The sequence below is a fragment of the Myotis nattereri genome, assembly GCF_964212035.1.
Source record: "Myotis nattereri genome assembly, chromosome: 1".
Classification (NCBI taxonomy): domain Eukaryota; kingdom Metazoa; phylum Chordata; class Mammalia; order Chiroptera; family Vespertilionidae; genus Myotis; species Myotis nattereri.
The window spans coordinates 59,803,307-59,822,093 of NC_138075.1; the positions used below are offsets into that span (position 1 = coordinate 59,803,307).

The 18,787-nt window shown below is 39.5% G+C and overlaps 1 protein-coding gene across 1 annotated transcript in view; it reads left to right on the forward strand.

The window, feature by feature from the left end:
• LOC308520993 (putative phospholipid-transporting ATPase IM) overlaps positions 1-18,787 on the forward strand; it is a 95,191-nt gene that overhangs the window by 55,918 nt on the left and 20,486 nt on the right. Inside the window, exons 12-13 of the mRNA XM_081093724.1 lie at positions 6,288-6,371; positions 9,309-9,554. Of these exons, the coding sequence (XP_080949850.1) occupies positions 6,288-6,371; positions 9,309-9,554 (330 nt within the window). The remainder of the gene's footprint in view (positions 1-6,287; positions 6,372-9,308; positions 9,555-18,787) is intronic.

Consider the following 18,787-nt stretch of genomic DNA (forward strand, 5'->3'; position numbering starts at 1 on the left):
ATAAAAGACATTGGTTAAGGCCCTATTTAGGAAATTCACATTTGAAACTATGCAACTACTGGCACTGTGTACTTGTGAGATGATATTATCTGATGACAATTTATCATTGTCAGTGAGATACAGAGCTGTGTATGTATTTTTTTTAATTCTGTGGTGATATGGAAACAATTATGTTGTCAAGGCCAGAAAAACTTTAGTTCTGACAAACAATATAAGAAAACTTACAATGAAAAGTTTGGAAAGTGATGTGAAAGAGTGTGACTAATCTCAAGGCTTTGATGACTTCATGGATTTGGTTACCTGTGAGCCCATCTGAACCTGGCATAGCGGTCCCCCCACCCCCCGCCCCCCTTCGCCTTCCAGATGTGCTCTGTGGAAAACCCAGGCAGGGGCGGGTGCTCAGTCTCGGGCCATTCCTCCTGGATCCTGCTCGTGGGTTTCTGCTAATTACACAAATCAGGAACAGATGTGCTGAGGCCAAGCACCTCATATTTATTCCAAAATGTGTTTTCTTTAAATGACAAATGTTTTTTCAGGCCAAAAAGAAAAAATATTATTATATAGTTTTCTCCTGCAACACACAGCAAAACGGGGATGCATGTCTTTAAAGAGGCCGTTCATCCCGTTGTTTGAACAAGGAGCTAAGCCAGTGGTCTCAGAGTGGAAAGCCCTTTGTAACCATGTAAGAGCCTTATTAAGGTTTATTTAAATGTGGTATTCTATAAATCATAGAATTTTTGTTTCCCAAGTGTTTAGAGTGTGATTTGTAGTTGGAGTATTTTTACTCTATAAAATGGTTGATAAGGTTGATAAATTGCTCCCCCAAAGAAAAGAGCCAGGAGGAGTTTTCCTTAAGTAGGAAAACAGTGAAGTTGGAAAAATGGAGAACTCTCTCTCCCCTTTTTTCTGCTCTCTGAGGAGACATTTATATGGTTCCAAACAAACTAATGGCATCTCACAGGAGCATGGATTTTCTCTTATTCAGAATATTGTAGATGGGGAACTGACAATTTGGAAGTTGAGGTGATATGACTAGCCCTAGGATACATTTTTAAAACTATTTATATTTAGCCCAGCTGGTGTGGCTCAGTGGCTGAGTGTCAACCTATGAACCAGGAAGTCATGGTTCAATTCCCAGTAAGGGCACATGCCCAGGTTGTAGGCTTGATCCCCAATAGGAGGTGTGCAAGAGGCAGCCGATCAATGATTCTCTCTCATCATTGATGTTTCTATCTCTCTCCCTCTCCCTTCTTCTCTCTGAAATAAATTAAAAACATATTAAAGTATTTATATTAAAATATGTTTATATGGTAACAAATATTATATGAACAGGAACTCCTGTTTATATAAACAATCTGAGTTACCCAAAATTAGAGTGTCAGCACCACTGGACTGGTCTAGTCTCAGGCCAGAATTCTTCACACACCAGAGGCTCCAGAAGAATCATTCCTTCTCTCTCTTCCACCCTGCCCATGTGTTTGGGACATCTGGTCAACTCACATGTGTGCACACGTGAGTGTGGTTGGAGATAGGTGGGTAGTGGAGGTGGTAGAGGGCTTGGGAATACCTGGAAGGGGAGAAACAGGGATGGGATCCACATGGGTCATGACCTGGGCTAGTGTGGCTCTCTCAGCTGTTCCTAGTTCCCGGGGGGGGGGGGGCATAATTAAAATTTTTCTGAGGGTATCTAAAGACCTTCAGGATAGCTCTTCGAATAGGTGGCGATCTCTTGCAAGGGGAAGAAGAAACCTTTGTAAAAGAAATACTGTTTGTGACTTTAATTTTTGTGGGAGCCCCTGAACTCAATTGTGCTAAGTCAGAAAAGGCATTTTTTAAAAGGTGAATGACTCAGATGAACACAGTTTGATTAGAGTGAACAGCGACTGATATAATTAAGTATTTATGAGGAAAAACCTTAATTATATCCAGGCATTCAGTTTTCTTTAAATCTTGTTCCAATTTTCTATTGATTTCATTAATACAGTCGTTTATTATAGAAATAAATATCTTTGGTTAGTTATAGCAGTAAATAATTGTATTTTCATAAAAAAAGTATGATTAGTGAAAAAATAAACCTTTTCACTGGCCCATCAAACACATCATTTGAAGCTTGGATCATTCTGTCCTATCTTCCTTCCTTCCTTCCTTCCTTCCTTCCTTCCTTCCTTCCTTCCTTCCTTCTTTCCTTCCTTCCTTCCTTCCTCCCTTCCTTCCCTTCCATAATAAAGGTATGCTCTTATTGAGCACTATCTGTTTGTCAGGTGCTGCTGTACTGGCATTTACTTATTTCATTGAATACTCACTACCTCCCTTGAATCCCCATTTTATAGTCAAGAAACCTAAGACTCAGAGAGATTATCTAAGAATACCCAGTTCTGCTTCTGATTTCAATGCCCTAACCTTTAAGACAAAGCTTCCTTTCACTGAGTGATTACCACATGCCAGGCACTGAGTTAAGTTCTTGGGTTGGCACAGGTGTGTAAGTCATATAACCTGCTCACAAGGACTCAGAGTCTAGTGGAGGTGGTGCTGGGAACTGGCACATAAATAACTGAAGTTGACAGTTATGAAGCAGTGAGGTGTAGAGTGTCAGGGGACTATTAAGAAGTGTCTGGATCCCAACTCTGGAGGGTGGAAGGGGGCAGGGTTCAGAAATGCTTCCTGGAAGACCTGTCCATGTGCTGACCCTTCAAGGATCAATCATAGTGAAGAAGGTGAGGAGTAAGAGGATGGGCATCCTAGCAAAGGGGACAACAGGAGGAAAGTTATAGAAGTAAAGAATGACTTGGGCAGGAACACAAGCTATTTGGTATGGTTAAATCTGTGGGATTTGGGGATTAATTTGATGTGGAGTATTGCAGAGAGAAATAACAGATTTCTGACTTGGGTCCTAGGATGGATTCTCATATCTGCTTCTTCATTCAAGTGATTGTAAATGACTTTATTCAAGAAAAAGATAGAAAAGGGCAAATAAATTAACTTCTTAGTATCTGTGAAAATAGTTTTGACCTTGTGGGTACCCTAGAAGTTCTCTAGACCATGCTTTGAAAATCTTTGTGATCAATGCATTGATCAAGTCCCAACCTTGATGAGACTCAGTTTTCCCATCTGTAATTTGGGGGCTGTTAGTAATAATGGCCTCATAAGCTTGTAAGGATTTCATGAGTCAATATATGTAAAACCCTTGAACTAGTGCCTGATACATAGTAGGGGCTCAGTAAATATCATTTCTTGTTGTGATTCTGAGTGACAGTAAAATTCTTACAAGAAATTGCAAAAACTCATTTAAGCTTGATTCTCATGATTTTCCCTTCTTGTCCTCTCTTGTTCCAACTGTAAAATTAGGCTTCGAATTGAAGTTCCAACTTAAAAATGCTGCTGTGAAATAATTGTACGTTTTAATGCTAGTCAGTTTGTGACAATGGTGGTACTTTATATCAGACCATCAGCTACTGACAGTTTAGCAACATTTCCCAGATTCTTTCTTTCTTCCTAATACCAGGAATCATCCCTTCCTTGTGAGTGGAAGTTGGATGGTAGATGAGGTAAAGGAAGAATAAGTGATTTGGCCAGCACCAGGTTCTGCCTGGGGCCACAAGATTTCAGTTTGGCTGCTTCCTCCTTTTACATTTTCCAAACTGTAGTCATGAAATGAATTGATATGTTTGAAGAATGGAAGTCAGAGGCCACCACAAATAGTGGGGGATTTGTGCCAGCAATTTCTCTCCCTCTCTTTGATGAAAGCATAGGGATGAGTAAAATAATCAAAATTAACCTTGGCTTCCCACCTGAGAAAATTTTTTTTAAAATCTTCACCTGAGGATATATTTTTTAAACTGATTTTAGAGAAAAAGGAAGGGGGAGAGAGAGAAACATCGATCAGTTGCCTCCCACACATGACCCAACAGAACTGAACCTGCAACCTAGGTATGTGTTAATTGGTGATGAAATCTGCAACCTTTTGGTTCACAAGACAATGCTCCAGACAAGTGAGACACCTAGCCAGGGCGTCCTCAAAAAATTTTAAAACTACCGTTACCTGGATCATCCTACCCCTAAAGATACTGATTTAATTGGCCTGGGGTGTGGAATTTTAAAATCTTCCCAGTGTCCAAGTTTTGCCAGGCTATAACTAAAAAAGGCCACATGTTTCCTTTCTAAATTGTAAAGTATAAACAACCTACAAAAAAGTACCTAACACATAAATGTCAGCTTAACATATTGCAAAACAAACACCCATGTAACTATGATCCAGTGAAAGGAACAGAATGTTGCCAAACTCCCAGAAGCTTCCCATACCTTTACTCAGACATACCCTTTGTCCAACTCTTCAGAGGTAACCATTACCCTGGCATTTTATAATCACATTGTTGCTTTGTCTTTTAATTTTACCATGAGTATGAAGAAAAGATTGGCACATTTTTTGAACTTTATTGAAATGGTATCATACTTTTTTTCTGGCTTCTTTTGTTCAGCATTTGATTCATTCTTGTTTATGAATATAGCTGTAGTTCTTGCTTTTCATTATTCTGTAATACTAGAGACCCAATGCACGAAGATTCATGCAAGAATGGGCCTTCCTTCCCCTGGCTGCCAGTACCACCTTCGCTCCAGCCGGAACTGCCTTTCCGCCTTTGCTCCAGCCTGGAGCTGCCTTTCCTTCTTTGTTCAGGCCCAGAGCCACCTTTCGGCCTTCCCATGCTGCCCAGAGGCCCGGAGTGGCTGGGGCACTGTGGAATGCCTGTGTTGTCGCCATGGTGACGACGCAAGTGTCTCACCCTGCCCCCAGCTGCTTGGCACCTGTGTATGCAAATTAACCCACCACCTTTGTTGGGTTAATTTGCATACTCACTGCTGATTGGCTGGCGGGTGTCGTGAAGGTACAGTCAATTTGCATATTTCTCTTTTATTAGTGTAGATTTCATTATGTCCATATGGTACACCTGATGGATGTTTTGGTTGGTTTGGAGCTATTACAACCAATGCTGTGATAAACATTTTCATGTGTCCCGAGATGCATGAAGGCAGACACAGTCTATCTAAGTGGAGTTGTTGAATGCATTTGCTCATCACAAGGAAGTGAGAGACCTAACTGCTGTTCTGGTAGACTCTTGGGGTACATAGGAGTTGGCATCTGGGACCCTGTTAAGATTCCTGCTCTGGGCTGGGATTCTGTAAGGTTGCATACTACATTTTATCAAATGTAACTTTTCAGTGAGACCCTCTCTAATTACCTTTTTACAACTACAACCCTCCCACACTTCCTATTCCCCTTTCCTCTCTAGTATTTATTTATCTTCTAACTCACTCATTCATATATATTTCTCATGAAATTTGCATAATGAAATTCATAAAAATTTCTCATGAAATTTGCATTCTAATGGTGTCAAGAAAAGGACATATATAATCTTGTTTATTGTCCTTTTCTTGACACCATTAGAATGCAAATTTCATGAGAAATTTTTATCTGAATGATCAGGTTGAATTACCATTGCTTAGAATATAGTACCTGGCTCATAGTGGTTTCTTAATAAATATTGGTTGAATGAATGAATGAATGAATGATATGAGTGCCAGTACAGGCATTGTTTTGTCTTTGCCTGTATTAAGCTCTGTAACTCCAAAAGATTCTGTTTCTACATCTCTATGTACTCATTAACAAATGAATATATAATATCTGTTTTGTATGAATTTTAGTGAGGTTCCTGCAAGGAAGTATTCTATATAGATGTGAGGGGATATTTCTATCATCTTACTTGTTTATATGTAGTATCCTGAGCAAATAGCTTCATTCCCACTTTACTTTAAACCACTCCCAAGAAAAAGCTCTCCTTTTGAAAGCAGGCTAAAGCTGACAGGTTAATTTTTGCATCTCCCTCTGAAGACTTTAGTGGATCCTTTGCATATCACTTAAGTTAGATCATTAGACTCATTATAACCCATTGTAAAACTGAAGGATGACATAATAACCCACCACAAGGGTCCGGGCCTTGAATGTGTCTAGTGGTCTCTCTGGGTCATCTCCTATCATCCCCACTGCAAGTCTGTAGGGAGTGTATGGCTTCATTTTAAGATGAAGAAATGGAAGTTGAGAGAGACCTGGTCTCCCACCAAGGCAGGGGAGCTGATAAGACAGAGCCTCGGGGAGAACTCATGTCTGTCTGACTCTAAAACTAAACTCTCACCCACCTCAGGAAATTCAGAAATTTCATTTAAGAGCTGACAAGTAAATATATATTATCACTTCTATAGACAATGTTTCTCACTGCTGTGCTATTTGTTTTCAGACTGTCTATGACCAGTGGTTCATCACCCTTTTTAACATTGTCTACACATCACTTCCTGTTTTAGCCATGGGGATTTTTGACCAGGTATGTGTTTTTCTCTATTTACAAGTTATTTTTCTCTGTTGATGCCTTTTAGTTGCTTCTAACTTCTAAGTAGAAGATAAAAGTCATAGAAAGAGTCTTAGGAGTGCAATTGTTTTAATAGGTGTTGTTTGGGTCATAACCCCTTTCACATCCCCCACTGCCCCAAGAAGTTTCTCTGATCAAAGTTTTTCTACTCTCCTCTTAGAGATTCATACCCTAGATCCATACCCCACCATCTCGGAGCTCTTAAGGCTCTGAGCATTTTCATGTGTCCTCTGGTGCATGCAGGCAGACATAGTCTATCTAAGTAGAGTTGTTGAATGGATTCACTCATCACAAGGGAGTGAGAGTCTGAGCTGCTGTTCTGGTAGATTTAGTAGTTCAAGTCACTGCCCCAAAACCATACAGCCAAATAGTGATAGAATTCAGCCTAACTCCAGGCAGCTCTTAAGGCTCTAAAATGTCCTGCAGGAAATAGTCTCTTTAACTTTTTTTAAATTCAGCATTTTTCAAACGCACTTGACTGTACTTTTAGTTACCTATTTTTCATACATCACTTATTAATATGCCTCAGAACTAGTGCCCTGTGGTTCACACACCAGGAAGTGCTGGCCTCTGAGAGTGTAGAGAACCATGAGTGATAGATAAAAATTCATGAAACCAGGTTGGAGTGCAGAGAGCTAGCATCTGCGGTGAGACTTCCTTGGTCAGCACAGCCCAGAACAGAACTACAGACCAGCAGAGAACTCTCCCAGTGGGAGAGAGGCACAGCCCCGTAGCCATGGGGAGAGAGGGTGCATTGCAGGTTTTGTTTAGCTCAACATGCTTGAGAGGAGAGAAGAGAGAGAATCATTTATAAAAATGGTGGCTCCTTGGCATACTCAGAGCCTTGGAAGGTATTTTCTGGAAGGGGGGACATGTCTGGCTGCCTGTGGGGAAGTGAAAGGCTAGCCAGAGGAGTTTCCATGGCACGATGACAGTGTACTATTTAAAAAAATTTTTTTGAAGTATTTTTAAGGAGACCAGATTTTCTCCAGGCTGTTGTTAGACCCATTTGCTAAGCCTAACTTTCTGGCCCAAAGCCATCTACTGCAAAATATAAATCTTCACATTATGAGCTCACTCCACTCTCCCATTTTGTGGCTTTGTAGTCACCTATAAGTTTCACTTTTCATATGTAAAAAGGGCAGTGTGTGAATAGCACATTTTATGGAACACTACACAAAGTAATAGACTCCTAAAGACCTTAGATATAAAGGATTTATGTGCATTCATTTTCAAGTGCCATGTTGACAAGTGTCTCTTTTCTTGGTACTTTATATCTCCTCAGAATGTGGAATAAAATAATAAAAGTAAGACAGTTTCTGGGAAAAGATGATTATTGTGCAATTTGAAAAAATATATACAATAAGGCCTCTATTGCCATCTACTTGTGTTCCTTTCCTTTTCTGCTTTGTCAACTTTGGTTCTTAAACTGATCCCAGGATCATGGAGTGCTATGCCGAGAGGGTCTCAGTGATCACCTACAGATCACTCATTTTATAAGGAGGAAACCAGGGTTCAGAGGTTCAAGTCACTGCCCCAAAGCCATCCAGCCAATAAGTCATAGGATTCAGCCTGACACCAGGCCACTTGGCTCCGAACTTGCTACACTATCACCATTGTTATTACTATCATTATTGTATTTGTTATTATTTATAGAGGCATCCGTATTTATTACTTAAGGTATGGCAGGAACTCTGCTGAATACATACCCATTTAATGATGACAGTAGTCCTGTGATGGAGGTGCTATTGTTAGCGTGTATGGAAATAAGGAAACTGAAGCTCAGACAGGTCTAAGACTATACCCCATTTGCTAAGGGTTTGAACTCAGGATTGTCTGGTTTCAAAATCTGTGCATTCAACTCTACCAGTCACTGGACTGAGAAAACAAGCCCCCAACAGCATCTCAAAACCAGACGTCCTAAAGAGAATATGTCAGTGTTCTTCCTGGGACCCCATTCACCAAGACTCACGTCATCCCACAAGGGGAAGGGGAACCTGATCTGCCCCCAGAGTTCGTAACTGTATTCCTTCCTCTTCAGTTGCATCTCCTCCACCCATGCCCGCCTGATGTCCTCTGTGGTCAGTCCTTACCATCCTTTTTGGTTTTGGCATTTGGCTTTGGTGGTCACAGTGTGGTCACAGCTTTGGAGCTGGTTGGAAATGCAGAGTCCCAGGCCCTAGACCTATTGAATCATAATCTTCTCCCCCGGTGATTTCCATGCACATTAAGCTTGAGAGTCACTGTTTTAGTTTCTCCCAGGACCCCCACTGGGGCCAAACATGATGCCCTCATATTCTGTGGAAATCCTTTGTCCTGAACCCCTGGTAACTGTCACTGGAACCTTCCCTGGGTGGAACACTCAGCTCTTCCTGCCCACCGGGCTCCTCCCACATGCAGTTTCCCCTTTTCCTGTTCCCCTGTTGTTACTCACCCACCCCTCTAAGTTGGGAACTCTGATTGGCCATTTCCAACTCTGCAGCTCTCTGTTGCCATCACCTGGTTACTACCACTCACTGCCTTGGCAATGAACCCAGGGCCCATTGACTGCACATGATGTACTAGGATGCTGGGATCGCGAGTACCGCTGCAGGAGTGTACAGGAAAGAAAACTTAAACGTGAAGCCAAACATCTGGGTGCGAGTCAGGTTTTGGTTCTGATATAAGAGCTGTGTAACCTCTCATGAATCTCTCTTGGAAACTCAAGTTCCTCCTTTATATAATAGAGATCATTTTAGTATCCTCTGGGTTATTGTGGGAACAAAAACAAGATAATGAGTAGTGCATATGAGGGCATGCTTAGACATGCACTTGCTATTTCTGGAGATAGGGAATTCAGGGCCTCTGACTTCTCCTCAAATCTCCTCTGCTGAAATAACTCTCTGTTGACAGGATGTAAGTGACCAGAACAGCATGGACTTTCCCCAGCTCTACAAACCTGGACAGCTGAATCTACTTTTTAACAAGCGTAGATTTTTCATCTGCATGGCACATGGAATCTACACCTCATTAGCTCTTTTCTTCATCCCTTATGGGGCCTTTCACAGCGATGCTGGAGAAGACGGGCAGCACCTTGCCGACTACCAGTCTTTTGCAGTTACCATGGCCACGTCTTTGGTTATTGTGGTCAGCGTGCAGGTAAACCTGTTGGTGAAAACATCTTAAATGATGGCTTTACAACTTTTAAAATTCTGTTTCATTGTTTACTGATTTTGTCTACTTCTTGGAGAAAAAAAAATCCTACAAGAACACTGGGGCTTCCTTTTTAACTACACATTTTGAGATGGATGCTAGCTGAACCTATTGTGGTAATCATTTCACAATAAATGTAAGTCAAACCATCATACAGTATGCCTGAAACTTATGTAGCAAAATATGTCAATTATTTCTCACTAAAGCTGAAAAAAGAAAGAAAACAAGAAGTTTTAACATAAATTACTACATATAGGAAATTAGCATAGGTGTCTATAACCTCCACGTTAATAGAAACCGTCCAATGAATTACTTCTTGGGGTTGAGCATGGTTGGTTAAGGGATACGATTATACTACTACTACTTTCTTCTGGTGTTTGAAGAAGAAAATTTTTCCACTTATAACAGAAAGAAAACTTTTTCATGATTTCTAAAAGACTTAATAATTTCCAGGTTTTAAAGTGAGATCTAAAGTTTATCTGTCAATACCTTTCCTTGGGATTATTCAAGAGGTTCAGTGTTATGTTACAACTGTGACACCTCTGAATCTGACAGAGATGATTTTTTAAAAACTATGTTTTTATTGATTTGAGAGAAGTGACAGAGAGAGAGAGCAACATCAGTGATGAGAGAGAATCATCAATGGGCTGCCTCCTGTATGCCCCCACTGGGGATTGAGCCCGCAACCCAAGCATGCACCCTGACAAGGAATAAAACCATGACCTCCTAATTAATTGTTTGACACTCAACTACTGAGCCACACCACCTGGGAAGACAGGGATGATTTTTGATGTTCCATTTATCTTCTTCCACTGGATATCTTGAGTTGTGTTTCTACTTCCTTTTTAAGCAAATAATCGACAACACTATTAGATATGATGTTAGAATTCACAAAAGCTTTCTGATCCATTAAAATCTGCAGGTCTGTGTGGATACAGCAAGCAATGTGGCCTCTGTTTGTTTGTTTTCTATTTTTGTTTTTAAGGAGAAAGTGTCAATCAAAGGCTTAATTTTTATAGAGTTTGAATTGCCTTTGGTCAGCCCTTTTTTATCCTATAAACAATCTCTTTTATAAGTCTTAGCTGCTCACATCCAACAAAAGATCTCACTAAACCCAGACTTTTTCTCATGACTCATTGAATATTGAATTGAATGAATCAAATGTAAACATATTGCTTTAAAATGACATCTTTGCCATTCCTTGGCCCATTTAAGTGATATCATTAAGTCCATACCAAAGCTATCTAACACTTGACATCTTGGAAGTTCAAAATTCAGAGTCAGACAAGTAGCATCCAAAAGCAGAACCAGATTTCTCCACTCAGAAAGGAGTTCTATTTTCTATTTTACAAGAAAGCGTACTGGTGCTTTGTGAACCCTCTAAGCCTAGTTCCCCAATGTTCAATTCTGCAGCAGAGGAGAAAATCATGGAGTGGCTTAGAAGCAACTGATGTACCTAGGGCATTCATCAGTAGAGTCCGTTATCGGATAAAGTCTATATCACCTCATCTTGCCACTACATTGGGCACTCCAACTTCTCTTGTTTTGGTGCCTTGGGATCACTAAGCAAATGCGGTATATACTCTTGTAGATCCAGCCCAGGGAATTGGATGATCTACTCCTTGTCATGAGGCCATGTTTCCAGTTCTCTGGATTCTCCCTCCAGTGGGAAGGCAGCTATGGGATATACAGTGGCATCTTTTTAGTGGTAACATCTTTTTAGCTTATTCACCTCCAGGTCAGACCTGTTACTTGGTGCTCCAAGAGGTGATTTGAAAGGTAGTAACAGAGATAAAGAGTCAATATCTGAGGAAAATGCAAAGGGAAACCATTCTTCACACTGCCCTTAACATTATCTGCTGTATAAATAAGGGCAAAAATTACCTGTAAAATTTAATGTAGACATGACAGGCTTTATATGATTTTAGTGAAACTAGTTTTCAAAATTAACCCTATAATTTTGGGTTAGAAAGGAGTTCTGTTTGTTTTAATATCAAAAGTCTGTTGGTATTCCTATATATCTTTTTCTCTTTTTTTACTTAGCTTGTCCATAATTTACTTTTTTATATTCTATCACAGAAATGCCAGTGATATGTTTCTATATTAACTTTAGATTTAGAAGCAGTTTTCCCCATGAAGCACACAGCTCTTCTTATGGTTGGATGTCATCATTACATTTCTCCTTTTTCCCCCCCACAAGTTGACAGATTATAGAAACAATCTTATTTTAAAAACATTGTTTATACACAAAAAGATCACAGAATTTTGCATTTTGTAATTTTGAGTTTTTAAAATCAAACTATATAAAATTTCTTACCTTTGATTATCAAGGTTTTATAAGAATGATACCCATGCGTTCTCAGAGTGATTCACATTTAGGACTCAGAATAATCATTGGTAACCTGGTGGGACTATCCACGTCTGTCTGGTTCAGTCCTCATTGGCCTTTGTCTCTCCAAGATTACTCTCTGCCTTCCATCTCCTCAAGGGCAACTGTGGTTCACCTAACTTTTCTCTAATGTTAACACTAACATCTTATATAAACATGGTGCAATTGCCAATTCTATGAAATTAGCCTGGGTACAATGCTATTAACTGAGCTACAGATTTCCTCAGTTTTTCCATTAATGACCTTCTGTTCCGGGATCCCACATGGCCTTTAGTTTTCATGTCTCCTTAGATTCCTCTAATATCTAACAGTTCTCTTTCCTTGTCTTTCATGATCTTGACACTTTTGAAAAGTGTCAGGAGTACTGTAGAATGTCCCCGGGTTTGTTTGATATTTTCTTAAGAGTAGACTGAGATTGTGGATTTGGGGGAAGAATCACAGAGATGTGTTCTTCTTGTTGCATCCTATTAGGGAGCACATGATATCAACATAATTTATTATTGGTGATGCTGATCTTGGTTACTTAGTTAAGATGATATCTTTCAGGTTTCCCAATTATAAACTGATGGTGTTTCCCTTTTCATATGCTAGTCATTAGATGTGAGTCACTAAGTGTAGTCCACATTCAGGGGGAAGAGAATTAAGCTCCATTTCCTAGAGAAAGGAGTTTCAAAGAATTGGTGGTCATATGTTAAAAACATAACTGGTATAATTTTAAGTAAAATTGACATAACAAACGGGGATTCAAGATTTACCCAAGATTACACAGTGACTGCATTGCAGGTTTAGGATTAGGATTCAGTAGTCTTATTTCCCAAATAAATGTTCTTAAATAAAGGCATTTGTGTTTTTTTTAAAAATGTGAGGTATTTCTACAACACAACTATTACTGAGTTTCAGGGTATTTGGCATAGTTGGGAAGCAGTAATGCGCACATGGAGTTGTACTTCTAAAGACGGGGCTCTGGGTCTCACCACTTGGTGGCTGTGATCTCTCTGCCATGGTACAGGGTTAGAGTCCTCTAAGTCTTATCAACACACTCCTGTTCCATAGATTTCTCCTCTACTTGATTTCTCCCTGCCTCACCCATATGCCCCCCATTAATTCTGAGGAACCCGAATCAGCCGGGAGACTGAGGAACTTTCTGGATAGGAGAATGAGAAAGGAGAGATCGAGGCTAGTGATGGTGGCCTAGAAGCAGAATGGGTGAGAATGAATACCAGTTTCCAACCTCTGGCACGCTTCGTTTATTACTGTACTCCAATTTAAACTAGGTGTCAAACACAGGTATTTGTTGAATGAACGGAAGGGCAAGGGATATGAAGAGAGAGGTTAAAGTTGAGCAAAGGAAGTGAGAAGAATTTGGTTGAGGTACCCAGCTATCCCCGCTGTATTAGTTAATTCCCATCTTACCTCAGATGACTAAAGCAAGCCTGTCCTTGGTGGTAGCCTTCAGAAACTTGTGTTATCATTACCACTACGAGTAAGATCATGCTTATACATATTCTGTAGTGCCACTATGCAGTAGATATTATTGTCCCCTTTTACAGAGGAAGCTGAGCAGTTAAATGACTTGCTTGAGGTCACGCACTGAGTTCCAGGTCCAGAACTGGAACCCAGGCCTATCTGACTCCAGCATTTTCTGGGATAAAGTATTTCATTTTACAGAAAGACTGTTTAAAATGAAAACTTTCAGGCAGTATGAGAAGAAAACTTACACTGAGCATAAAGGAAGATAGGTACTTTCTTGTTTATATAGGAGAAAGAAAGAGAGAGGTCCTAAAGCTAGGAGCACTGGGGTTTAGAAGAGAGAGAATATCTGGAAGAACAGAGGAAGAAGATGTCTGTAGACACTAAAAGCATACTTGGCCCACTCGCTTCTGTCAGGCTTTTCTGGTTTTTAGAGTAACAATCGCAGCTCCCAATAATTGAACATTTCCTATGTAAATGAATTGTTACTGAGATAATTCCAACATCTCATTTACTCCTCTTCCCTCACAGCCCTCTAAAACATAGTTGCTATTACTATAGATGAAGACAACAAACATGTTATAGGCCAGGATTTAAACACAGATCTGACCTCAGATCCTCAACTCCAAAACCATGTGGACCTCCCTCCTTTATAAAAATAACTGGAAGCTATGGCCTTCCCCCAGTACATAGTAACTACAGGGAATGCATGGTCCACCTCTATCTTCCATGAGGGGATACCTAGGACACCAATACCACCCTAGAATAAAATGGGAGAGACACTCTGTTCATAGATGATAAATACACATATCCTCTTTCAACATCAAAATTTCAATTTAAGGAATATATAGGTTAATTCCTGTCATTTTAGTCTATCACTTATTTTTATGTCTAGGAAGCCATGAAAATGCCTGCTTTACCTTAGAATTCTTAGACATGAATGCATAAATGTTTATAATCATGAAAGCTCAGCAATTTTGGCTTCAATCAGAAGTTGCTGTCCTGTATATTTAGAATAATACCTTTGAGGAATTCTGTGAATGAACTCACTTTGATGGTGGCATTAATAGCCTTTTCTCACTGTTTAAGCTTGACTTGTCATTGTGGTAACAATCCCCATGAAATTTCCTTTGTCTATATATAAGTACAGTTATAAATTGTATGGTATGTATGTGTTCTGCTCATGCTATTGGCCAAACTGTACCCATGTCTATTATTTTTTAAATATCAATTTTCTTCAGTTATTTAAGTTATAAAGTTCTCCTTTTAATATTTCAAACAATATAGAAGTTTAAAATAAAATCAGCCATCTTCCTTTCGTTCCCTACACTTTCCTGCTTAACTACTATTATGAGTACTATATAGCTCAATCCTTTCATATTTTTTTCTTTGCTTTGAGACACGCACACACACATATGTATTCAAGAAAAATTCTTGTACTTTTTGTAATACGCTTTTCTCAGTGACATATGCTGGACAGCTTTCCAAATCAACACATTCAGATCTATTGTAATCTTATTAAGAGCTGCACAGAATTTTATAATATGGATATATAATAATTTATTCATCCTTTCTCTAATGATAGACATTCAGGATGTTCCTTTTTTTTCTTTTCCTTTTTTCTTGTTATTGAAGCAATGCTGTCATGCATATACTAGCACATATATTTTATGTACTGTCAGATAAATTCCTAAAAATGAAATTTCTGGAGTCAGAACTAATTTTTCCCAATCTGATAGATGAACAATGTTGTTTTTTTCTCATTACTGGGTCACAGAGAATAAACATTTTAAATTTCATAAATATTGCCATATTAATTTCCAAAAAGATTGAAGTTACAAACAAGAGAGACTTCTTTAAGTTTAAAAGGTTTATTAAAAGCCACCAGGTAGCCTAGCTGGCTTACCTCAGTGGGTAGAGTGTCGGCGTGCCAAATGAAGGATCGATCCTGGGTTCAATTCCAGTCAAGGGCACATGCCTGGGTTGTAGGCTCCATCCCCAGTAGGGGGCAGGCAGGAGGCGGCTGATCAATGATTCTCTCTCATCATTGATGTTTCTCTTTCTCTCTCCCACTCCCTTCCTCTCTGAAATCAATAAAAATATATTTTTTAAAAAAGCTACCAGGCAGTGCCAGAATCTTCAGGAGGGTAAATGAAACAGGGAGAGCCACAGCTAGGCTTAGCCACTGGAGGCAGCACCCAACCACAGGGCTGCATTGTTGTAGGGAGAACACTGCTGTTGCCATCGTTCACAGCTTGGCTCTGGTCACTCCGGATGGAAGGTGAACCACAGAGTCCCAGGAATCATCACCTCCACCACCAGGCTTGTCAAATGTTGAGAGAAGTTTAGTAAACTTTCAATGGCGATTATGATTCTTATCAAGCTCTCCTTGTATTTCAAGGAGATTTTACTTTAAATAATTTGAGGCTATGTTATTTGCCATATGATGGTTCTCATTTAATATCTGTTCTTTATAGCTTTTATCTTTTTTCATGATAAAATATCCTTATTTAAATTTTAATTTTTTATATTTTTATTTTTCTTGCTTTTTTTAGTCTACATTTGCCTGATATATAATTTGGGCCCATGCCTTCATTTTCATCTCATTCTATTAGTTTTTCTCCTTTAATAAGAGAATTAAACTACTCATCCTATCTAATAAAGAGGGAACATGCTAATTGACTCTTACACCATCACAAAGATGGCAGCGCCCACAGCCAATAAGGAGGAAATATGCTAATTGACTGCCCCGCCCTCAAAGATGGCAGCACCCATAGCCACAAGATGGTGGCGCCTAGTCCCCTCAGCCCTGCTGGGGTGGCAGGCATGTGGCAAGGCCGAGCCCACTCCCAGGCAGGCCTGGCCTTGCCACGCACCTGCCTCCAGAGTCCCCCAGTCCCCTTAGCCCCCAGGGCTGGCCTGAGGCTCAGGCAAGCCTTGAATGGTGGCTGTCTAGCTGACGCCCGAGATGCAGGCAAGCCTCAGATGGCGGCTGCCCAGCCGCCCAGGGCCACCCAAGGCTCAGGTAACCAGGGCCGGCCGAGGATTGCGTTGCCGGCAGTGGCAGCAGCAGAGGTATGATGGGGGCATCGCCTTCACCTGATGGCCAGGTCGCTTCCCGCCTCTGAGGGCTCCCAGACTGTGAGAGGGGGCAGGCTGGGCTGAGGGATCCCCCTCCAGTGCATGAATTTTCATGCACTGGACCTCTAGTTTTATTATAATAACTTATGTGTTTTACCTTGTTCCTTTCATGTTCTTTTAGGATTATTTTTAATTCTATCTTTTTATTTCAATTTTTTTCCTTTATATACTTGGATGCCCTGTGCTTTTTTAATATCCTACTTATGAGTAATTTACAACTTTTACTATTGAATTCCTATTTTACTAGTGATTTCTCCCTATTTTCGTAGTTGTTTAAATCTTTATTTCTATATGACTATATCAAAACTAAGTAACAATATCTTTTTACCAAATGCTTCACTAATCTGTTCTGCACCTTCCCTCACCCACCTCCAAATTAAACATTTTGGAAATGTTTTTACTTTACTTCACCCTCCCTGTCTCTAATCCTCTCCCCAACTCTTGCACATTAATAATTTAGAACTAAACCACAATGTTATTAAATGCTCCTTAAACATATATTTTGACTGTTTCAAAATTTTTTCTAAATTAATACTGCAGCTCATACATTATTACTCATTTAGAGCCAACTACAAATTTATAAGAATCATTGCTCACTACCAATTTTATCATCTTTCTCTTTTGCTATTTTGAGGTCTTTGTTCTGATTTAATTTTTATTTGGTTGCAGCAGCTTCCTTGAGTAATTTCTTCAAAAAGGGAAGATAGATTTTATACTTTTGAGCCTTCTTTCTTTGCCTTTGTATTTAAATACACTATTGGAATGGAATAAGATTATTGAGTCGGAGCCTTATTTTGGGGGAACTATGTAAAAGTTATTCCATCATATCCCAGTTTCAGTGTGGCAGCTTGATATTAGGTTGATTCTCTCCTTTGTAAGTAATATCTTCTCTAGAATCATGTGTTCTTTATCCTTGGACTTCACAAATGTCACCAGAATGTAACTTCTTTCATTAATTTGCCTTGGATTTAGATTGCTCCTCCACATTTAAAAATCTTTGCTGCTTCCTATGGCAGAGCAGTTTTCTTCTGTCATTTCTTTGATCTTTACTTTTTAAGTTTATTTTCCATTCTAAAATGTCATTTTTTGTATATTGAGCCCAAGGATCTGACATCTATGGATTTGCCATCCCCGTCTCATATCTTTTTGCACATGGTTTCTATTTCTTCAAGTTTTTGCTCTCTGTTGTGAGATATTATTTCCATTTGTTTTTTCCAGAATATTAATTCAGTTCTCATTAGGGCCTATTCTTATTTGGTTTCTCTACTCAACTTTTTAATTCAGAAATAATGCTTTTTTTCTTCCAGAATTTTTTTCTTGGGATCTAATTGCATCCCCTTAAGAGTTCTCATTACATTTTTTTTGTTACTGTTGTTATAGTACTTGTCTGTATTTTCCATTAGTTCTGCCTCAATAGGAGCCACCTGTTCTTTTTTTAGTGAAGTCTGAGATTCATTGTGATTTTTCCTTGCCTACTCATACCAACATGATCCAGGCTGTTGGTGTCTCTGGATAGTGAGGAACTGATAGGTGGTAGAAGTTAGATTTGGAGATTTTGTCTAATGTCTTAGTAGCCAAACAAACTGGAAAATCAGCATCTGTTTGCTGAGGCATGGGTGGCAGGGCTTTCTGTTCTCAGACCACTTGAGGAAAGAAAATGCTGCCCCTTTATAACTCCTGTAGTTTACATCCAAGGCTGCCAGCATCCTTTTAATGGGTCAACATTTTAAAAAGCAGTAAACTTCAAGTGGGAAGTGGACATATATCTCCACATGCAGAGAAGGATCTATATACTATGTGGGTAGGACCCCCTCAGGCAGGCGAGAAATCTGTGATCTGTACTTAGATCATTTGGAACCTGTGAGGTACATATAATGACATCAGAACCTACCTTTTTTCCCCTCTCTGATAATGCAAGGGTTCATATTCACCAGTGGCTTGCTTGTCACTCTGACAACAGTCCATGCTTTCAGCTGTGCTGCCACAACAAGTTATTGGAAGACAGAAGAGCTTGTGAATATGCTCCCAGATCACTATAAACCCCAGCATCTGAACTTTATGTCAGAAGAGGATGAAGGATTTTTCTTTGTTATTATTTGAATAATTTAAGAGAAAGGATCATCAATATGAGATAGAATATTGGTGTCAAAGAGATTTTGCCAGTGTAAAAAATGGTCAT